The following is a 20,944-nucleotide window of genomic DNA, read 5'->3' as shown; positions in this document are numbered from 1 at the left end:
GTAAGTTTTCTTTGCGTATACAGCAAGGTGGAAAGGATGAAAGGGCGTCGGAGAGCGAGGGCGGAGGAAGCTTGTTCGGAGTTGATCAGTCGACGTCGGCAGCTTGGCTGGATTTCGTTGCGCCCTGAACTTTCCCCCACCAAAATTCCCTTCTCTGTGTTTCTCCGTCCATCTCCCCGCAGAGTCAACAGAACAACAAATTGACAATCATTCCGGATAAAATGGCTGCCCCAGAAGGATATCCTCTTCTCTGCTTAGAGAATCCTCTCCTGGGTATAGTATACTGAATCCTCTGCCAACTATACAAGGGCTAACTCGTCATTTGCAGATATCCAGGGCGTGGGGTAATACCTAGTTCCGACATTTCGTTCAGCGGCCAATTGCTAATGCACCCTTAACGCAGAAATGAAGCGATGCTAGAGAAGTATGGCGTCAAGGCCAACGATGCCATTCTTGCCGAAGAGAAACATATGGGTCTCTACGAGGATCTCCTGCAAAATTGCGGTGCGAAACTGATTGCGGGAGGGGCTGCTCAAAATACTGCCCGTGGAGCTCAGGTACTATTTTCCCGGAAATTCTGTCAAGATTTATAGTTGGGCAGATCATCCCTTTGGATATGTGCTCACTGCTCGATTAGTACATGCTTCCCGATAATTCCGTTGTGTATGTGGGCTGCGTTGGCAAGGACAAGTACGCAGACATTCTCAGAGATGCCGGAAGCAAGGCTGGCATCCGCACAGAATACAGAGTGGATGATGTTCAGCCAACCGGTCGCTGCGGTGTAATAATCACTGGCCACAACCGCTCTCTTGTGACTCACCTCGCTGCTGCCAATGAATACAAGCTAGATCATCTCAAACAACCTGAGATCTGGTCCCTAGTCGAGAAGGCTAAATACTTCTTCGTTGGTGGATTCCACTTGACTGTCTGTGTACCAGCTATAATGGCTCTGGCTGAAGAAGCAGCTGAGAAGAATAAGGTGTGTATGTTCGCTTCTTGGGTTATATTTCGAAGATTGCGCTGCAACACTCATGCTGGGCACTTCGATGGAGTTGCTAAGTCACTAAAATAAGTGCTAAAACTGGAGAAACTATCAGACTTTTATTCTCTCTCTTTCCGCACCATTCATTCCGGCTGTCTTTAAGGATCCCCTTGACCAAGTTTTCCCATATACCGATTACATCGTCGGAAATGAATCGGAAGCACTCGCCTTTTCCGAAGCCCACGGATGGGGCATCAGCGATCTTACTGAGATCGCCAAGAAGATGGCCAATCTTCCAAAGAAGAACTCTCAGCGCCCTAGAACCGTTATCATCACTCATGGCACGGAGCCAACTATCTCCGCTGTCTCTGACGGGAACGGCGGTGCTGAGGTAAAAACAACCGCCATCCGGAAGATCTCCCAGGATGAGATTTATGATACTAACGGCGCTGGGTGAGCTGATAGCAATTTCGGCGAGAAAGATGCAGGCTAACTTTTCCAACAGGGATGCATTTGCTGGAGGATTCTGTGCTGGCGTGGTTCAAGGAAAGACCCTTGACGAATGTCTTGATATGGGCCACTGGCTGGCGAACCTTAGCATCAGAGAATTGGGTCCACAGTAAGTTTCCTCTCGAGCAGCATTCTTTCCTGAAGCCTGGGCTCACATGATAAACCTTTTTACTAGATTCCCCTTCCCGAAGAAGACTTACACATCATAAACCGAAGAGGCAACCTGTAGAAGATTTCAACCTCACCAGTGGCCCAAAGATCTCATTCGTATTTCCGTTCTGTCAACTCTCACGATTATCCTTCCTCTTTCCTGAGATCCGAAATTCAACGATTACATACATTACATTTTGATGGCCGCAGGCCGAATATTGATTCGAATGCCAGGCGGCGTAACATTGGAATTCATATAAACTTGTGTCCCACATAACGCCGGCTCAATGGTGAGAATTGGACATACTCAAAGCGATGAACGTTTTCAACAACGCCAAAACACCCGAGCTGATGAACGGACAAATCGAAAGAGCAAAATAGATAGCCATAATGAATAAATTATTATCATTATTATCATTAATTTTTTTTTTTTTTTTTTTTTTTTTTTTTAAAAAAAAAAAAACAAGAGCATTTAATGAGACCTTACGGAGTATAAATATTATTAAGCCAATTTATAAAAATCACTTTGATAAAGTCTGCCTTTAAGGGAACTTAGGAATTTTGCTGTTCTGAAATGACAGCAAAGTTGCAAGAGCACCTCCAAGAAATAAAGCATCAATCCATTAGTTAAATCGTCAAACAGAATAACAATAGTACATGTCAAATAAATGTAGTATCAATCTAGATTTTAGGGATAAAATTGACGGTGCTCATGCCGCTAAGAGTATTCGAAAAATTTTCGGTTGTCAGACGGAGTTCCCGACATACTCGGAGACCGGCAGCACCGAGCATGACAATGACCGGCTGGTGGACGACGGGTTATCAGCGCTAGGAATGCTGTTGTATATCTCCGGGGAATATCTCTATTTCCCCCCAGAATTCGACAGCCGTTAAATACAGCCGGCGCCAGTCAGTGAACAGCGATTCGCCTGGAATAAATGTGGTGACCTCTAGTTATCTAGGCCATAATCGCAGGAAAGCCATATAGCGCGGCTTCGGACGTAAGTCTCGTTACGTCAGATTCTGCCACAAGTGGGTAAGTGTTCAAATGGTGCTACCGGCATGACTATTCTAAATTTAACTCTTCACGTTCAACAACTATAAAGAGATAGGCTATGGCAGCGGAACCTGATCAAATCCACTTTTCACCCACCCTGTCCGCTTGGAGGTGTTTGGCCAATAATGCCCGCGGCTCTCGCGGACGAGGTTGCATAGCTTCCGGGAGGATAACCGGACGGATTAAAGGGGGAAGAAAGAAGGCGTGGATCATTGGCATTAGGAACACCGATGCATGGAACGCGTTCGGTGAATGATCGGTGGACAGTCTGCCAATTCTGGTAGTTAATCATTGAACTCCCCGTTGGCGTAAAGCCATTGCTGTTCTGGCTCATTACGGGAGTAGAAGATCGATGCTGTGCCGAGATTACGGGATTGGATTGGAGAGGCGTGTAATTCAAGGGCGACATAGGGTTCACATCATATCCCGAAGACCGACGCAATCCACTATGAGTCGCCGTTGATGGCCTCGTTCTCGGGGAAACTTCCCCTGGTTGCGGCGTAAACGGCGTCTTCGTTATACTTGGGAGCGGGGGGCCTGGTGAATACGATGTTACAGCCTCAGGCGGGATTGTTGGACTGTAGGGGCTTCGCAGCACATTATCCCCAGGAAATGGATAATCCATTGACGCTCCATTGGTATCAATCGATAGACGTGGCCACGGTTGGAATGTTGCTGCTCCGCTCTTGGGTGCACAGCTTTCTCCGGGATCGGCTTCAGAGTTTACAAGCGCATCAACCATCTTATCCATATCGTCAAATGGCGAAACAGATTCCATGGCCGACTCCTCATTTTCCATATGATTATCGCACTGTTTCGGGGTAGTCACTTCTTGTTCAGCGATCTCCGAAGAAAAGTTAGTCGTAGTAGAAAACTGTGCAAAGCCCTCTTCTTCGTAAAGGAATATATTCTTGTCATAGCCGCTAGCCAGGCTGATCGGAATTTTCTATTGCTGGGTAAGTATTTCGAGATAAAAAGAAATAACGTTACAAAATCGGGAGAACGACATACTTTACGGACTACCAAGTCAAGGCCATCAGTAACCAGTTCCCGCACACGAAATAGCATTTCCGCTTTCACACGGTCAACACTAGCAGGTCCTATTGACCTGGGTTTGATGTTTCCCTGTTCATCGACATAGCGTGGGGATTTGCCATCTTGCATCAATGGAGAAAATCCTAGCGTGTCGCGATCCTCCTGCAGGAGATAATCCAGGTAAGGTATATCTGGAACACTGAAGCTAGAGGTAAGCAATGTCAATGTGTTCGCATAGATCTTCCAGAACTCCTTGATTTGCACACCAAGGGGTGAATCACGAGCTTTAGAAACGAGAATGAAACTGTTGACCACTAGCCAAGAGCTATAATTTCGTAGTGCTGGCAAGATTTGGCAAATAGGTTTGGAGAGCTTCTCCACTTCGGCTAGTAGAACCCGCAAGAGTGTGAAGAATGTCTTCACATTAAGCTGCAGGAAGAAAGTGGGTGCATTTCCGTTGGTATCTGGCTTAGTTCGCGCATGTGCTTCAGCAGCAATATTGACCAAGCAGAATTTTTGAAGGAGGTCACCGTCCAGAGAGCCCTCTATCAGTTGGATAGCCATTTGGTCAAGCACTTCATTCTCAATATCATCGCGTTCTGCGAAATCAACACCCTTATAGCACATTGCATGAAGAAAGGTAAAAGAAGAAATCAATGACTCCTTCTCATCTTTTGACTGGGCCAACTTTCCATTTGACCAAGCATTCAGAATCTTTCTGAATTCGATTTCAAGATTTCCGGGCGCGGTTGGGTGAGACTCCGTCGCACATAGAGCACGATAAAGATAGTAAGTCGCTTGCAGATGGTCAGCTTCGGCACGAGCAATGATAGCGAGTTGATTGTGGAATATCCCCGAGGTGGGCTTGATGGAACCCGCCAGAGCGTAATAGTTAACCACGTGGTTCCACTCCCGTCTTTTGGGATCAGCAACCAATTCCGTTTGATAGTACCTGGAGAGATCTCCCAGTCTAATAAAAGTGGAATAACACGACTCAATTAGAGTATTCCGCAACTCCTGTGCGATGTTGGCCGGGGTTGGAACATCGACTGGCACGATCCGCAGCTCCGCTGCAGCTTCTGCAAGCTCCGGCGCCACCTTCGATCGCAGGAGGATGAACTTGAGATATTTTTCATAGAACTGCTGGGCACCACTGATGAACTTTAGATATTGATGCTTGAGTTTTCGTTCCTCAACCGGGCGTTTCTTCCGGGCCTGCTCGTCGCGGAAATGAAGAAGAAGTTTCCGAAAGCGAGAATTGATTCTCATATGCGAATCCCATATCCGGCTTTCGACCTCGGGAGGAGCAGGGCCCGCTCCCGCCTCAAGGTTCCTACAGGTGGCATGGCAGGAATGCTGGAATCTGGATGGGAGCGTCAGCATATCATCGCAGCTGATGAAAAGGAGGGAAGCGGTTTGGGGGGCAAATTAAAAAAAAATGAGTATACTCACTGTGCTAGAAAACGATTGACCTCCCGAAAGGTAGGTTCTCTTGCTGAAAGTTCCTCAAGAAGCTCCTTCTCGCCTTGAAGATCGATTCTTTCAAAGCACGGGACGAAAGTTCGCGGTTAGCTCAGACTCCTACATTCTCTTACAATTCGCACAGCATCGAGCAATCAACTCACATCTGTTCGCGCCCCTGAGACCCTGATGCCATGCTTCAAAGGTCCCGCGACGATTGTGGAATTGGGCGCGGCCGGTACTTCGTTGGAAAACAGGGGTAAACTGCGTGCTTTTCAACCGTTTGCGACGGGGATTGACGGGCTCGCGCTTGCCGGGGTGGTTATCCAAGCGATGACTGGAAGAGACAGGCGGGAGACTGGAATCCATGGAGCATTTCAATTATATAGTAATTATCACGGATTCAGTGACTCCCTGGGATCGCAGCGCGCGATGCCGTGGAGTTGTCACTTCGTTCTCACGGTGATGCCAATATGACTTCGGTTTGGCATGCCATCGGATCACGTGATATCTTATCGGCGGCTGCAGGCGCTCCGTACAGGCGGCGGCCCATCAGCATAAAACCGACGCGAAGACGAGGTGAAGAAGAACGCGATACGCTGTACAGGATCAAGGTTCGAGCTCAGCTAACTGGCGAGCAAGATTTCAAAGCCCTTTCTAGCTCTTCTCTTTGTTCAACTGCTCAGTTTGGTGTTGTTTGCCTCAATCAAATTCTGGTTTTAGCTATTTCATCAATCGTCCTGTCGCATAGATAGCTCTTGTCTCTTCAAATCTTCTAGCTCGAAGGCCTTACCCACAACCACCACACCTCGAGCTCCAGTCATGTCCTTTTATGTCTCATCTGGCCAGCAGCGCACTCTCCGCGCATGCATGGTCTGCTCAATCGTTCAACTCCACAGTGTACGCCTCCCTCCTTTCCTCGTGCCATCAGGTTGCCTTCAGCGGACTAACATCCGTTTCCACCCCTCCAGAAATTCATGCGCGACGGCTGTCCCAACTGCGAACCCTTTCTGAACCTCCGCAACAACGCCGACAGCATTCAAGAATGCACATCACAAGTGTTCGAAGGTTTGATCGCCCTAGCAAACGAGCGGTTGTCGTGGGTTGCGCGATGGCAAAGGTTAGATGGCTACGTGAGCGGGACATATGCGGTCAAAGTTGTTGGAACGGTGTGTTGCTTCAACCATACATTTGACAAGAAGAGGGATTGGAAGTGCTGACGAGTGGATTGTGTAGCTACCGCCGGAAGTCCTTGCAACTCTTGAGGATGCTGGTGTCAAGTACTTCCCGTATGTATCGCCACATCACTTTCTTCCCGTTACACGAACCTTGCTAATATCAAAATAGGAGGGATGGAAGTGCTGTTGATGAGGAGGGTTAGCTGTTCTCTTTATTTTTTTCTATTCGGATGCTTTAGCAGGAGTCGGCGTTTTGAAACGAATTTATCACGGGCTCGTTTTAGATCATGTTTAACGCGCGTGAGCATTGGCGTCGGTTGACATATGGTCCATATTTTCTTTTTCTTTTTACCAAAAGATATGAAATGCTTTATTTGTATCGTCATGGGGGTTGTCCACGTTGATCAGAGACTGGACGCCTCTTACAAACTCGGATTCACTGCAACGGCAATGGCGTCAAGAGCCAATAAAAGTGCAGCATCATAAAATGGAAACAAATGAGAGTGGCGATAGTCACTCGTATATCAGTTCACTATTCGAGGGGGGAAAAAAGCCAAACCCGGAAAGCTGAGAGGAACATTAAAATGCACAATTTTACAAGTGAGATTGGTTACCAAAGCCATTTGCCATCAATAGCCTCTCAGCCTCTTGCTTTTGCCATGTCACCTTGGCGGTCGCGGACTTCTCGCGTTGCTTATTCTCCCGTCTACCCATCTGGCTCAAATGAACCTCATCGGGTCCGTCAGCGAGTCTCAATGTGCGGGTATGGGCCCACATGGCTGCCAAAGGTGTATCCTGGCACACACCCATACCACCATAGGCCTGGATTGCACGGTCAATGACATCCAGGGCAACCTTGGGAACGAGAACCTTAGCCTCAGCGATTTCCTTAAGGGCAGCCTTGGCGTTGGCATTGTCAATGGCAACAGCAGCATTGAGGACGACGAGACGGGCAGCGTCAATCTCCATGCGGGAGCGAGCGATCCACTCGAGGACGACACCGTGTGAAGAGAGCTTAGCACCGAATGGCTTCTTGTTCTCGTCGTTGGCACGAACAATCAACCATTCGAGAGCCCTTTCCGCGGAACCGATGGCACGCATAGCGTGGTGAATACGTCCTGGGCCGAGACGGCCTTGGATAATCTCGAAACCACGACCTTCACCCAAAACCATGTTAGAAGCAGGGACACGGACGTTCTTGAAGGTGATTTGGCCGTGGCCGTGAGGAGCGTCGTCATATCCGTAAACGCTCAACATGCGGTGAACGGTGATTCCGGGGGTATTGGCCGGAACAAGGATGACAGACTGCTGCTTGTATGGGTCTGGGTTGTTGGGATCGGTCTTGCCCATGACAATGTAGATACTGCATCGGGGGTCTCCAGCACCGGAAGACCACCATTTCTATAAGAGGAGTAAAATATTAGCAGATTGCCTCTCAATGAAGGTTGAGACAACAAATATACCTGTCCATTGAGCACGTATTCATTACCCTCCCGTCTGATGTTAAGTTGGATGTTTGTGGCATCGCTTGAAGCAATCTCAGGCTCAGTCATGAGAAAAGCGGAACGAATCTTTCCATCCAATAGGGGTTCGAGCCATTGCTTCTTCTGGGCCTCATTTCCGTATTTAGCGAGCACCTCCATGTTGCCAGTATCCGGAGCAGCGTTGTTGGTGGCCTAATAGATTACATGGAGACTGTCAGCCACGGCATGTCAGGCAAGAAATGCAGGTCCAGCCCATAACATACCTCGCTGGCAACACGACTCTTTCCAAGGATCTCAGCCATCAATCCGTATTCAACATTGCTGAAGCCAGCACCTTCCTTGAAGTGGTTCTTTGGCAAGAACATGTTCCACAGGCCGAGTTTCTTCGCCTTGACCTTGAGCTCCTCAAGAATCGCAGGTGTCCGCTTCCATCTTTGCTCGCCCTGGCCGAGCTGTGCTTGGAAGAGAGCATCTGCGGGGATACATTCCTTTTCGACGAACTCCTCGACCTAAGGATAAGGGAAAATAGTTAGCTCCAATCTCGCCTTTCATGTCCAGCTGGGCCTGGGTGACTCGCTTAGGGGGCCTTGGGATGGGTCAACTTACAAGATCGAGGGTCTTTCTAGCCCGTTCACTGACGAACGGAGCAACGATTGGCGGGATTCTGGTAGAGGCAGACATGGTGGACAGAGCTGGGGGAGATGTGAAATTTAGAAGAGCTGCCAAGTGTGGAGATATAGCGAATTATTAACGCAGCCCAACGGAGTACTTTGAGGATAAACCACAGAAGATCAACACAAAATCCAGATGGGATGCAATGTCTTTAAGTATTACGAGCTCCAAAGAGAAAATAATGGTTCAAAAATCATACGACGGGAAAAGCAGAACCTAGAACCGCCCTCTCGAAGCGATGCTGATGGGTTTGCCGGCACTTGGACCTCGGCTGTTGGCGAGGCGGACGGTGCCAGCTCGGCGCATTACCCAGCCCAGAACCCGCCAGTGGACAGAAGCCTGGGGGACTGTGCTGGGCTTCATTGCTTCCCTCAGGCTGAGTTAAGTACAGGATCAAGATGGATAAATGAGGAGTTGAGCTGGCTCGCTTTTACTATTTGGCTCAAGATAGGCTATCTAGATGACTGCACGGGGTTCCCGGCACGGGATCACCAACCGCACCGAGATATCAGCTATATCCTCGTCGGCTTGCGAGAGTAGGTCGGCACCGATTGCACTGTTACCTCAGGCCCAAGAATTAATTAACCGCCGCCTGCACGGGGTTTCCCTCACGGCTTCGGCCATCGTTCCTCACCAGACATGGGGAACCGGCAGAGGCCTTGGTAATTGGCTAGCTTCCCCGTTTACGCAAAGAAAGTAAAGCTTCACGCTACTCAGACCCGCTCAAGCTAACCCACATCGTCAGGCCTGAACCGCAGCTATCATCTTGCTAGGCGTCATAGATTCGACAAACTCCTTGTACCATGCCCAACATCGTCGGAGAAGCCATCGCCAGGTCAGGTTCTAAAATGGAGTTGCCGGAACATAAGCTCTTCATCATGGGGGATGTAGACAAATTCTGTGTCATTAATAGGATTCTCGACAATTCTTAGCAATGTAACAGAACCTGGCAACACCATATCAACCCCCACAACCAGCCATTAATATCCTGATATCCCAAGTCCCGTTTTGTAGGTGCCCTATGCACCGCTCTGATTCCACCCTATGGGCCCTCCGCACCGCTAAAAACGCCATACCTGGTCCATAAGGCACCGCCAGAAAAATTGGAAGGAAAAATACAAATAGTGAAAATAAAGTGGTGGTCGTGAAGCCTGTCATGATAACACAAGGAAATTCATAGCAAATGAGAACGTAGCCTAGAGCATTTGTCGAGCTCGAAGCCAGAAATCCTTAAGCATCAGCGCCGTCATTTCCAGGTTTCTCTGAGCTCATCTTCTCGTAAGATTTCTTTGCAATGGCCTTTGCAAATAGGACTTGAGGTTTTGCGCTGCAGCCATCGTCAGTATCTTGTCTTAAGAGGTTGTTTTCATGGCCAACTAAAAGTAACGGAACACACTTTTTGAATTTCTTTCCTTTCAAATCGCATATCTTCTTGGTGCATGGGCTCATAATATCATCGGATGGAGAGACATAGTACTCTGGAGCCCTGTTCGAATCCTAAGTCAGCGTGTAACTCTACCTACGGCGAGATAATCCAAGATCGGAGTCATACTTCAGAGTCCCCCCTTCAAGTTTTTCTTTTAAAACTTGACGGTGATATTCCATGGATTTGGTAGCCGCGGCTTTAGTATCCGCTTCACAGTCACCGCTGACCTTGATAGTATCTTTTGAAGGCGAAGGAAGAAAAGTGTTTGTTGAGCGGTCAGAAAGAGGAAAGGGTCTAGAGGGGCTGGTGGCGTTGGTTGTCATGATGGGAATCGAGGAGTGTATGGGTTTTTCGATATTGTATGATGAGCCCGTGGAAATCGCACAGGTATTCGCGGAGAATAGTCTTATGATAGCTTCAGCGGCTGATAACTGTTAGCGATGAGCTTGCGTTTATACGGGCCAAAAACAGACAACGGAAGATTGTTGGTGTAAACAAACCACTTCTTAGCAATGGTGCGTTCTATCCAGGATCCCAATTCCAATTTAAGTTGTGGATGCAGACAGAGAAGTTATGCGCTTGAGCTCGGAAATCAAGAAATTTTGCGTTGAATATCCATGTTGACAAGGTGATAGTTGCCGTGGCAACGTAACTACCCTGATCCTGGCAGCGGAGACCCAGGGCAGTTAGCGCGACTTTCTTTTCCGGCATACGTCGATGGCATCCCTGCTTTTCGGCAGACTCTGCGAGAAATATCACACGTCTCGGCAGTGCTTGTCAGTTTCTCTCAAGAGATGTGGATGGTGGTCCCTCTGGCCATGGTCCCCAGTATGGAGTACTCTGGGAGACTCTGAGATCGCGGCTTGCATTGGAGAATTTCTCTATGCTGGACCACATTCCGGCGGCATTGCCAGTACTCAGTACGGGCGGGCACTCTCTGTCCAAGCTGTGTCCCGTCGACTAATAGTATGCCAGCTCCTCACCTCGTGAACCAGGGATGTTTCAAAGCCGTCTCTGCCGTGATCCTCTTGGGCGGATCAAAATGCATCAGGGCACAAACAAGATCTCTAAAGTCTTTATCGATATCCTGGCACATAGAAAATGGTTTCCGCGGGTTTCTCTCATTGAATCCTTCCCAAAGGGTTTTGAAAGCATTGCACCACGGGTTTTCGTCTCCCAAGTACGCCAGAAAACCATTCAAGCTTTCCGCGTTCGCGAAATATGACAATTGGCGCTCGAGAATGACTGATAGAGGCTCAACACCTTCCGGAAGCTGGCTCTCGTCCATGGAGAAGATGGCTTCCTTAAGCATGGCGTAAATGCACTGACAAAAATTTAGCATATTTTGAAACATATTATGAACATGATCTCGGCTTACCACGACGCCAAATGAAAATATATCAGACGCCTTGTTAATCGGGCCGCGTGCATGCGCTTCAGGGCTCCTCCACATATAATTACCTAGTTGTTTGCCAATTATGGAGTGACCAGGGTGTAGGTGCACCGCATCTTCAACGTCAGAAAGCTGCACCTGATCTACGACTATCTTCCTCGGGTCTTCTTTCTCAATCCTCCAGTTGATTAGAATGTTGTTTGCTTTAATATCTGTGGCGTGTGAGCCTTTCCTCTGTCCTATTGGGATCAACGAGTATACCTGTGTGAACAATGTCCCGTTCATGTAAGGCCGCAATCCCACGCAATGCATCTCTCAAAATACGTTTCGTGATATCAAGGGGCAAATTAGTTTGTGGTGCCATTCTTAGTAGATGGTCCGTGAAATATTTATATACGAACAATGACTCTTCTGGGATCGTATCGCTCAATGTCCGAAGATACGGGCTCCCTAAATCCTTGTGCATATTCCGGTAGTAGTTAAAGTCATTCTGGAAGACTTCTTTCAAAACGAACTGCTGCTCATCGGAGCTAATGAGAGATATTAGCACCCTTTCTGTGCCTGATCTTTTGTGCATGTACGGAGCACAGAGCTAAAGGACCATATTGGCTTAACATACACAGCAAGGTACACCCGCAGCCTGGTAAGCTCCTTTTCCTGCAAGACCTTCTTGATTAAATAATGCCGGCCTGATTGACCCCGTAACTCTATATGTTTAGGAGCTTGTTTATGTAGTCCGTTCCGCAGAACATTTGTTGAAACATGGCTCTCCCTGGTCTTGGTTCTGCCGAACAAGGGGAGCATAGCAACAGGAAAAGGAGAACCCAGGCGATGGGCCACAAGAATCCTCCGCCATATTAAGCGGTACGCAAGCATAGTGATCATTAAATAGGGACATCATCCCAAAAGGTACTGGGGAGGTTAGTCCGCAGGCTACGGAAAAATGGACTGAATTATGCAGCCCCGTCTAGAGAGCTTGAATGGAGTGTGAGCCGATGATGTCACCAAATGGGCTATCATTCCAGGTAAACAGAAGAAACAAAGCATTGCCACTTTGTCAAACGCAAGACTCGGGTGCCGAGTGTACCCTGTTTCGTTAAATGTAAACGAATTCCTTAGGAGCAACGTCTATTTATTAAGCCCGTTAAGGCATGATAGGCCTACGAGCACTAGGCCTCCGAAGGAGAGTGCCGTGGGCGGGTGGAACTCCCTACATACAGTGCAGTAGGCTACGGAGGCATAGGTCCTGAAACACGAATCTAGATCATTGTGTATTGCTATTATGTAGAAACGAAGATAGAGAATGATCACACCTCATGCAGGGCGTCGCTCATGCAAATATGTACAGTAGAAACACGATGACGGGGATAATATTACAAGACATCGTTCTCACCCGATAATATGCCTAGATATGTCCCTGTAGGCCACATAAATAGCACGCGCAGATTATTAGTGCCTATGCGTCCCCCGAGATAAGGCGGAAGCGTGGCCACTCTCTTGCAGCGTCACGATTCCGATGTTCGAGCGCCTTGCTGGCACCCAAAGGAGTATTAGAAGGCGGAAGATAGTTACCCACGCAGGGAAATGCTTCTTCCACAGGGTAATATCGCTTAGGCCTTCGGCTATGGTATGTTGTCACCGTCTGCGATTGTGGCAGAAACCCGCCAATGCAGCGCGATAAGACTAAATCGCCGTGATGGTCGTGGGTTTTGGCCCCTCGATCAGATCCACGATAAACATTTTTAAGACGGGGCTTGGGGAAGCTTGAATTCAGCACTATCCCCTTCATCATGCCCACACAAATCCGCCGGACTGCTTCTCTGTCGCTTTATACCTGCAGGATTTTCTTCCGGCACAAGATTACTAGCCGTGGACCGAGAATACTCCAAATGCACATCATGCAACCCCTTTTCCTCTTCTTCCGACGGACTCAATGTATCTGACGACGGAGGAGGGGAATAAGGAAATGTATGATTGCATATCTCACAATCCGTCTGGTCGTCAGACGGGTTGCGTCGATGCAGGTTGCCTTCTTGATACGTTGGGCTCTGCATGGGTGAATTTGGGCTCGGAGAAGGCGTTTCATACGGGGGTGATGCTGATCGGAAGCTATGGGATCGAGATACCCTGCTCTGCATTTTAGGGAACTCGAGATATGATCCCACAGCACTCCGTGAGAATAGCACCAATCCAAAGGAAAGGAGGACAAATACGCTTTGGATTATAGAAACCCGCTTTTGGAAAACGACCTCGTCTGCAAGGATGGCGAGCTGCGACGTAACAGCAAAAAGTTCGTGGTGGTATTGCTGTCGCTGCTGTTCAAACTCGATAACAACAGAGTGCCAAATATGGTCATACTGCTGCCTGAATTGTCTTAATTCGTGGAGTACAGTGGAGTTTAAATTCTCGAGAAAACTAGAAGTTTTGGCCAACTGGCGCTTCTCAACCTTGTTGAATGCATCCCGAAGGATCCGCGACTGCTCCTCAATATACAAAAGTGATAGAGTTGAGTTTGTCTCGAGCATCTGCAGCCGCTTGTGGACAGACTTGAAGAAAGATTCCTGGGTTGTGGGATTCGGTGGAGGTGGCTGAGATACCACCGGTGTTCTCTGGTTGTCTGCACTCGTTTCGTTTTTCGACCTCGAGGAGCCGGATGTAGAGACCATCCGTGACCCAGGAGTCGCTCTCTGATGGTCGCTTCCACCTACCATAGTAGGTGGCGTGTCCGAGACCGAGGTATCTTCCAAGCCGATTGACCCTGTTGCATTACTTGCCCAGGTTTCGCTTTCTGCAGATTCGTGAGCCTCGGATTGATAATCAGGATCTAAAGCCATATCATAGATCGAACTCATATTGTCGGAACTCATCCCCAGTAGAAGTCTCTCGATTTCGTTTATCTGAGGGAAACAGGAAGCGCCAAGGGCCTCCTCATCCGGTAGGGTTCCAGAACCCGTCTGGGTAATAGAGATGTTCACATTTTGATCTCTAATCTCTCTTTGTGTTTGATTAGAATTTTTCATGGTAGGAACCGAGTCAGGGTTCTGTTGGGCCTGCACAACCGCTTCAACTGCTTCCTCCTCTGCCCTGGCGGAGTCTCCATAATTTTTGTACTCTTCCATCATCGTTGTGCCATGCACTCTAACAAGACTCAACGGGCAATAGAATTCATTCCCATAATGAGAAAAGAACTCGATTTTCAAATATCTTGCCCAGATAAGCGGATTCTCAACGGCAAACGCCTGGATTTCCCGGGTATTTGCCGCCTCGTACGTTCCCAATTCCTTCCACTTATCGGGCTTTGCAGGGTAACGATCCGCTACGCTCACCCTGAACGTGCGGAATATGGAGCTAAAGAACTCATAGTTGGCGAGCACAACAGTATCCACAAGAATATCATCACAGAGTTCTAGGATAATAAACTTGTCCTTGGCTCGACACTCGTTAAGCATGTAGCTGTCTTTATTTTCAATTAGGATGGACGAAGACCCGGTACATTCTCGATTAGTCTTCAGCACAGTAGCTGCACAATCGAAGGAGGCATAATTAAATCGCTCTTTGCAAGTAACTCCGGCATCCTTCCGGCGAGCAATTCCCCGACGAGGAACTCCGTCCGACTGGCTCTCACCTTCAGTGCCTTTGGTGACGTGCTTTTCACCATTAACAGATGAGGAGGCGGACTGGGCATCCTTCTTCTCCACTGGCGGGATATCTGAATCACCTGGGCCAAACCCACCAAATCCCAATTCAATCTCTCCCTCTTCTCCGAGAGAATCCAACGCATTACTGATCTCGCCCGGCCGAGACCGTTTTCGCATCTCCGTCGATCCAACAGCCTGTCTGTTCCCGCGCACGTTATCCACCGACTGGCCAATCTTAGCCAGATTCTTCTTCTTCCATTCTTCGAATGATAAAAACTTCTCATTATCCAACGGACTCTCGGTGTCCAACTCCGACTCCACCTTAGGCGTACTCACCGTCTCCGCTGAAGAAGCCGTTGGCGCCTCTGACGTTCGTTCCGTAGCCACACTCGCACTTTCAGTCATCCCATCCGGGGCAGAACTAGCCCGCCTCGAGCCCAAGCACACCGGATACCGCACGTATTCTGCCTGAACCTCCACAAAGTCTCTCACAGGGCAACTCGCAGCATATCCGTGGTCCATCGACCAAACGTCCCCCCCAGGCTGCGGCTGATGCCGCCGTCCTTGAAAATCTCCATTTTCCGCAACGAGCAGGGGAAGAAGGAATAGTAAGATCAGAACATTCAGCACGCTAAAATCGATATCGAAACAGACAAACGACCAGCGCCCGCGCATCTCGAGGCGTATCGTCTGGGAAAATGGGTGGTCTATAGCGCGACGATCATAGAGTGACGAAAGGGGAGGAAGGAATGTGAGAGAGAGAGATCAAACTCGCGAAGGACGACGTCACTCGGTCCTGTAGAGTAGCCATAGCGATCAGAATCTGTACTTGTCATATGTTGAGGGGGGGGGGGAGCCGGCATCCCGGTCATCGGGGCAGGCATCCAAGAAGACTCACATTTCAATCATAATCATTAAAGGAAAAAAGGAGAGAAAAATCATCAACAAAATGGGGTTTACCAACCCAGTTCCAGGTACACAGCACTTCCTTCACGGAGAGAGAGAAAAAAAGAAAGAAAGAAAAGAAAAAGAAAAATGGTCCTCCGCCAAAAACTCCGCTCAAGCCCTTTCACGTTGAGCCGGTGTGGCGTGGCGCTTCATTTGCCAAAACTGCGTAAATCGAAATTCTCGCTTCCACGCTTTTCACAAGGCCATATATAGCAAAGCCTAACAGCGCGCGCAAATCATGGGACGGCTCAAGTCCAGAAGTCAAGTCTGAGAGAGCCGAAAGGGACAACGTCGGAGATATCAAACGGCGACCGTTATGCCGATGCGAAGAGGCTGGGAACAGCGTCTCCACACAGAAACAAGGCAAAGGAGATAAAGAGGTCTACGGGAGTACAAAGTACAGAGCTTGAAGAATAGGGAGAATAGAAAAATATTTTACAAAAGCACGATCAAGTAATAGTAATCAATGGTTATCAACTAGTTAACTAGCAAGGATATAATGAATTCAGATGCAAACGGTTTGTTCTGCTCTCTCCTGCGTTCGTGGAAACGGTTGGGGTCAGCCCGCAAAAAGAAAGCCATGAGGGAAGACGGGTTACGAAAAAAAGTAAAAAAAAGCCAAAAAAAAAAAAAAAAAAGAATTAAGGGCCGCTGAAAAGGACAAAAAGACCAAGCTGTCCAGATCCCTAAATTTGGAAGACTCACCCGCGGAATTATTAAAGCTTCGCCCAACCTTTTCGCAGGGTCTCGCATTGGATCGAGACAACAAGAGCTATTGGCTGGGATAATATTAACAGCCGTTGCGGACTTACAACGCTTCCGGATCGCACGGCCGCAGACTGAGACTGGGGTACATGAAACGAGTGTCACTGCAGGTAGTGCCTTTGCTCCTTACGAACTGCCGTGATGCGAAATGGGCCAGAAAACAAAAAAATAAAAAGGAAAATAAAAAAAGAAGCCGAGTAGAATAATGCCTTATATTCCTTTTTCCTACTCCTTTCCCTTTCTCTTGCTTCAGATCTAACTCTCACAATGTTACTAAAGTACATGAGCAGCCTCTCAAAACGATAGTCCCCAAGGCTGCTTGATCCCAGAGTACACATTTTTTTTTTTCCCTTTACTTTTCCTTTTCTTTTCCAACGTTTAGATCTGAAAGCGCTACCGTGTAGCGAGTGAACAAACAACAAAAGAGGGCGAGGAACGAATGCCAGAACACAAAAACACCTTCACCCAGAGCTCCGTCCTGGTGCTTACTCTCCTTCCACCTTTCTCAGCGGTGATAAAGGTGGCTGCCATATGAGGGCTGCAAAAGCCTTCGCTGGCACAAGCTTCTTTTCCAGACTCCCCTTTCCCCGGGCTGCATATCCGCCTCTTAGCATCAACAAAAAAAGGGGAGATGAATTCCTCCACGACTCGAAGACTGTGCAATGCCTGCTGGTGTTATGATAATAATAATAATAATCGTAGGAAAACAAAGGTATATAACTTCAAACACGCTGTGCGATGAAAAGGGAATTGAAAATAAAAAGGGAAAACGCCACCACAAGGTACCCAATTGTCAAATCTCCGTTGATGCCTCCCAACTTCGCCGTGCCGTGCCGTCCCGTGTATCTTGATAATGACAGCCACATATAGTACAAACAAAACTTCAATGTAGACGACACCACACCCGCAGTTTTTTCCAGTCTAGAACAAACAGGGGGTTTTTGTATTTTTGTTTTCTCAAAAGAAATCCACATGGTCAGCGGTGCACCAAGCTTGGGCGGGAGGTTATGCGGTAGAGATATATGAGGAGAGAATGCTTCCAAAGTTGGTTATGATATAGAACAAAAAGAAAGGAAAAGAAACCAGGCTGCAGCAGTCGATGTGTCAGGAGAGGAATCGGAAAAAGGTCGTCTGACGACGAAAAGAAACAAGGAGAGACCAGGAATGGGAAACTTATATATGAAGATCCTGCCATCCACCAATAAAATCAAATTCATCATCGGGATAGCTATCATGAAGTGAAAATGGGCAGGAGTCCTTTTTCGGCTTGATCGTCTGGAACGGGTCGTGGCGCCAGTCTTTGCTCAGCAAATGCGACTGTGGATGCTGGTTTTGACGGAATCGGTTGTGTTTCGGGCTGCTTCCCTTGCGAATCCAAGGCTCATTCTCGGATCCGAGCGAGTTGGGTCCCGCATCCTTGCGCCAGTTGCGGTTGACAATCTGCTTCGCCTTCCACTGGGGAGGTTGCTGGCCCTTCGGGTGGTAGTTGCGTCTCTTCTGGCCCAAGGCTGCCCACTTGTCCATGATCGTTTGCTTTGGAGCGTACTTAGAGGGAGTGAAACTGCCAGGGCAAGGAGAATCGTTGCCACGGAAATTTTCGGCCTTCCTGGGGATTGGAACGCTCTTGGCTTGACCGTTCGGGATCATCGAACGCGAGTTGAGAGCGGAAGAAGTAGGGTCGATCTCTGTCAACCCAGATTTTCCAAGCTCATCGTCCTTGCTCTCCTGACTCCAAGTACGCGCATTGTGAGCCTGACGGTTGTGAAGTTCAAGGGCCTCATTCTCCATTTGATCTTCATCCCAGAGATCACTCCAACTCTTGGATACTTGCTCGTCATTACCCTTACCAAACACCATGGACATGGAAGGAATGGGAACACCAACAGGCTCCGGCAAAGAGCCACTGATAGGAGCTTTGTCGAACTGTCTATAGCGATCCTTGGGCAATGCCATAGATTTGAATGATGGTCCAAAGTTCGAATCAAAGGTGGATACCATAGACGCCGAGCCGTGATTGCCCGTGTACCATGACATGCCCTCGTCTGCCGATGTTGCAAAAAGGTCTTCCGTGTAGACTTCAGAGTCGGGAATTGCGGACAACTGACGAACAGCTTGCTGGGGAGTGGACTGAAGAGCTTTTGCCCATGGAAAAGAATCGCCTTGGTTGATCTGAGGACTCTGGATTGATGGCGTGCGAAGGGGTTCACGATAGCCGCTTGCGGGGACAACATTCCGGTCTTCGGTGCAATAGTCGTCCAGAGTCTCGTCGTCGATTGTGAAGGAGACAGCACGAACAATGGCCTCGCGCATCGCAGAAAGAGATCGCTTTTTCGGATCAATGGCCAAAGAATGAGTCAAAATCTCAAAGGTATCCTGAGACATATTGGGGAAGACATCAAAGAGCGACTGGCGATCACGAGCATAGTCGGCGAAGAGAACGTCGGACTCAGTTGGCGTAACAAAAGGGTTCCTCGAGAACAAAATGTTCAAAAGGCAAATTCCAATGGCCCAAATGTCGGCCTGACCAGGGGAATACCCGGCTGCAGTTGGCTCGTATTGTTCAGGAGCCATATACCGATCACTTCCCACACACGCCTCAAAAGACCAATTGGCACGCGTCGCAAGTCCAAAGTCACCCAGCTTCATTGAGCCATCCTGGCACAGGAAGATATTCTCGGGCTTAATATCACGGTGATACAATCCCTTGGAATGCATGTACTCCACAGCGCCAATAAGTTGTAGCATAAAGTCACGGACATGTTCGGTTTCCAAGGGACCACGATCAACCCTGATAGCTTCGTACAAATCACCCATCGAACAGTATTCAAGTACCAAGAAAATATGTGACCTGGTTTCAAAGGAGTGGATCATATTGACAATGTTCGGGTGGAAGCCGAGACGAGCATGGCACTCCATCTCCTCGGAACGTTCGTCGACAGTCAGATCGGAAGAATCTGATGAAGCCTGTCTGGTCAAGCATTTGATAGCAACTTGTTCTCCGGTCAAGGTGTCCTTGGCGAGGAAGACCATTCCAAAGGAACCATGGTTGAGCGGGGTGACCGTGAGGAATCGACCATCCAACAACTGTCCTTGAACAAACTTGTCCCGCAAGCAATCCATATTCGGCAAAGTGTAAGGGCAATCAAGGAGCGAGTCAGTTCTAACAAAGAAAAGAAAATCGAGGAGAGAGATTAAAGGACGTGTGACCTCCGCCGCTGGCCGAGTACTGTGTGTGTTCTTGGTGCGTATGAGAGACAGAGAGAGGAAATAGCAACCCCAAACCCAAAGCTAAACGCGAAAAGCACAAAAAGAGAAAAAAAGGAAAAAAAAAAAAACACCGTATTGTCGATTTAGATGCTCATAGAATGCAAGTTTCGAAAACCGTTCGGAATATGTCAGAAGGAATACAAAAGAAATACCGCCGTCCGGACCGTGTGGTGAGAGGGAGGAACGACACCCTCGGAAATCAACCGAAGAAAAAGGACGGAATTAATGATCGTTATAATTGCATTTGGACTTTGTAAAAGAAAAGGAGCCTCGATTGGCCAAAGTATGAGTTAAAAGAGGAGAGAGACAATATATATATAAACAAGAAGGACCAGAAGGTTGGATGAGATCGAGCAAAACAGGAAAAGGATATCGCTTCGTTACAGGTCGTGAAGTCCACAAGGTGGATGGGCGCCCTGGTGATGTTGACGGGGTTCAGAGCTGTATGAGGTAGCAGGCCTTCTTGGACGACGGGACTGGTGAAATAGGAGGGCGGAAGAGAGGTGGACCTCCGAATTTCAGGAGAGCTTTGGAGGATGAGTCACGACTTCCAAGTGGCAAAGGCCATCAAATGCCCTTTTCGTCGGGGCAACAAAACGAAGCGTCAACGTGTCAAAATCAACAGCTATCGTAAGATTGTTTCTTTTGGCAGGTCTGGAGCTAGCTTGGCGGGACGTGCCGATGTGGTGGAAAGGGAAGGGCTGGCCTTTTATGAAACGGGTTCGAGCAGTGGAGCAATGACTGTCCGCCAACTGTCCAGATCCACTTATCCGCTCAGTCGCTGGGGAAAGGTGGCAGTGGTTGAACAAGATGACGAGACAGGAGCAATGACTCGCAGGCGAGGGCTCCGGGGGGATTGAGACAGGTGGTGGAAAGGGGTTGTGATGGTGATCGAGACCGTTTCGTTATTAGGACGAGGTCCCAGGAGAGAGCTAAGCGGGTCGGTTGATCGATCGAGGGAAGAGGAGAGGATAAACG

At 48.4% G+C, this 20,944-nt stretch overlaps 9 protein-coding genes across 9 annotated transcripts; 3 read left to right on the top strand and 6 right to left on the bottom strand.

Annotated features, from left to right (window-relative positions):
* Positions 1-172: 172 nt before the first annotated feature.
* ADO1 (adenosine kinase) lies at positions 173-2,105 on the top strand. Its single transcript, XM_003069370.2, has 7 exons — positions 173-273; positions 329-344; positions 404-557; positions 638-979; positions 1,098-1,435; positions 1,488-1,601; positions 1,668-2,105. Exons 1-7 carry the CDS (start codon positions 222-224, stop codon positions 1,699-1,701), a joined length of 1,050 nt encoding a protein of 349 aa, XP_003069416.2. The 5' UTR covers positions 173-221; the 3' UTR covers positions 1,702-2,105.
* A 241-nt stretch (positions 2,106-2,346) lies between these two features.
* On the bottom strand, positions 2,347-5,603 carry D8B26_005826 (uncharacterized protein). The gene is made up of 4 exons (XM_003069369.2): positions 5,360-5,603; positions 5,187-5,273; positions 3,711-5,097; positions 2,347-3,645 (listed from the first exon to the last, which is right to left on the bottom strand). The coding sequence occupies exons 1-4, from the start codon at positions 5,389-5,391 to the stop codon at positions 2,788-2,790; spliced, it is 2,364 nt and encodes a 787-aa protein (XP_003069415.1). The 5' UTR covers positions 5,392-5,603; the 3' UTR covers positions 2,347-2,787.
* Positions 5,604-5,762: 159 nt separating this feature from the next.
* SPT4 (transcription elongation factor spt4) lies at positions 5,763-6,576 on the top strand (the record flags this gene model as incomplete). The annotated part of the gene is made up of 4 exons (XM_066125008.1): positions 5,763-6,095; positions 6,167-6,364; positions 6,432-6,484; positions 6,543-6,576. Exons 1-4 carry the CDS (start codon positions 6,018-6,020, stop codon positions 6,574-6,576), a joined length of 363 nt encoding a protein of 120 aa, XP_065981089.1. The 5' UTR covers positions 5,763-6,017.
* On the bottom strand, positions 6,545-8,770 carry D8B26_005824 (uncharacterized protein). Its single transcript, XM_003069368.2, has 4 exons — positions 8,464-8,770; positions 8,121-8,366; positions 7,837-8,049; positions 6,545-7,774 (listed from the first exon to the last, which is right to left on the bottom strand). Exons 1-4 carry the CDS (start codon positions 8,536-8,538, stop codon positions 6,968-6,970), a joined length of 1,341 nt encoding a protein of 446 aa, XP_003069414.1. The 5' UTR covers positions 8,539-8,770; the 3' UTR covers positions 6,545-6,967.
* A 989-nt stretch (positions 8,771-9,759) lies between these two features.
* Positions 9,760-10,278, bottom strand: D8B26_005823 (uncharacterized protein; the record flags this gene model as incomplete). The annotated part of the gene is made up of 3 exons (XM_066125007.1): positions 9,760-9,856; positions 9,926-10,015; positions 10,082-10,278. The coding sequence occupies 3 exons, from the start codon at positions 10,276-10,278 to the stop codon at positions 9,760-9,762; spliced, it is 384 nt and encodes a 127-aa protein (XP_065981088.1).
* Positions 10,279-10,934: 656 nt separating this feature from the next.
* On the bottom strand, positions 10,935-12,201 carry D8B26_005822 (uncharacterized protein; the record flags this gene model as incomplete). The annotated part of the gene is made up of 4 exons (XM_003069367.2): positions 11,968-12,201; positions 11,610-11,878; positions 11,334-11,560; positions 10,935-11,279 (listed from the first exon to the last, which is right to left on the bottom strand). The coding sequence occupies exons 1-4, from the start codon at positions 12,150-12,152 to the stop codon at positions 10,935-10,937; spliced, it is 1,026 nt and encodes a 341-aa protein (XP_003069413.2). The 5' UTR covers positions 12,153-12,201.
* A 342-nt stretch (positions 12,202-12,543) lies between these two features.
* D8B26_005821 (uncharacterized protein) lies at positions 12,544-16,582 on the bottom strand. Its single transcript, XM_066125006.1, has one exon. The coding sequence runs from the start codon at positions 15,659-15,661 to the stop codon at positions 13,091-13,093; it is 2,571 nt and encodes an 856-aa protein (XP_065981087.1). The 5' UTR covers positions 15,662-16,582; the 3' UTR covers positions 12,544-13,090.
* A 1,290-nt stretch (positions 16,583-17,872) lies between these two features.
* D8B26_005820 (uncharacterized protein) lies at positions 17,873-19,819 on the bottom strand (the record flags this gene model as incomplete). The annotated part of the gene is made up of 1 exon (XM_003069365.2): positions 17,873-19,819. One exon carries the CDS (start codon positions 19,817-19,819, stop codon positions 17,873-17,875), a length of 1,947 nt encoding a protein of 648 aa, XP_003069411.2.
* A 683-nt stretch (positions 19,820-20,502) lies between these two features.
* On the top strand, positions 20,503-20,826 carry D8B26_005819 (uncharacterized protein; the record flags this gene model as incomplete). The annotated part of the gene is made up of 1 exon (XM_066125005.1): positions 20,503-20,826. One exon carries the CDS (start codon positions 20,503-20,505, stop codon positions 20,824-20,826), a length of 324 nt encoding a protein of 107 aa, XP_065981086.1.
* Positions 20,827-20,944: the final 118 nt, after the last annotated feature.

This window comes from Coccidioides posadasii, chromosome 3 (assembly GCF_018416015.2).
Source record: "Coccidioides posadasii str. Silveira chromosome 3, complete sequence".
Classification (NCBI taxonomy): Eukaryota; Fungi; Ascomycota; class Eurotiomycetes; order Onygenales; family Onygenaceae; genus Coccidioides; species Coccidioides posadasii.
This window is presented reverse-complemented; position numbering and strand designations above follow the sequence as displayed.

Coding starts and splice junctions, on each gene's coding strand:
- ADO1 (XM_003069370.2), top strand. CDS start 222: ATGGCTGCCCCAGAAGGATATCCTCTTCTCTGCTTAGAGAATCCTCTC. Junction 980..1,097: donor AAGCAGCTGAGAAGAATAAG/GTGTGTATGTTC, acceptor AGAAACTATCAG/ACTTTTATTCTCTCTCTTTC. Junction 1,436..1,487: donor TATGATACTAACGGCGCTGG/GTGAGCTGATAG, acceptor CTTTTCCAACAG/GGATGCATTTGCTGGAGGAT.
- D8B26_005826 (XM_003069369.2), bottom strand. CDS start 5,391: ATGGCATCAGGGTCTCAGGGGCGCGAACAGAT. Junction 5,098..5,186: donor GTCAATCGTTTTCTAGCACA/GTGAGTATACTC, acceptor GCTCCCATCCAG/ATTCCAGCATTCCTGCCATG. Junction 3,646..3,710: donor TTGACTTGGTAGTCCGTAAA/GTATGTCGTTCT, acceptor ACCCAGCAATAG/AAAATTCCGATCAGCCTGGC.
- D8B26_005824 (XM_003069368.2), bottom strand. CDS start 8,538: ATGTCTGCCTCTACCAGAATCCCGCCAATCGTTGCTCCGTTCGTCAGT. Junction 8,050..8,120: donor AGAGTCGTGTTGCCAGCGAG/GTATGTTATGGG, acceptor GTAATCTATTAG/GCCACCAACAACGCTGCTCC. Junction 7,775..7,836: donor AATACGTGCTCAATGGACAG/GTATATTTGTTG, acceptor CTCCTCTTATAG/AAATGGTGGTCTTCCGGTGC.
- D8B26_005821 (XM_066125006.1), bottom strand. CDS start 15,661: ATGCGCGGGCGCTGGTCGTTTGTCTGTTTCGATATCGATTTTAGCGTG.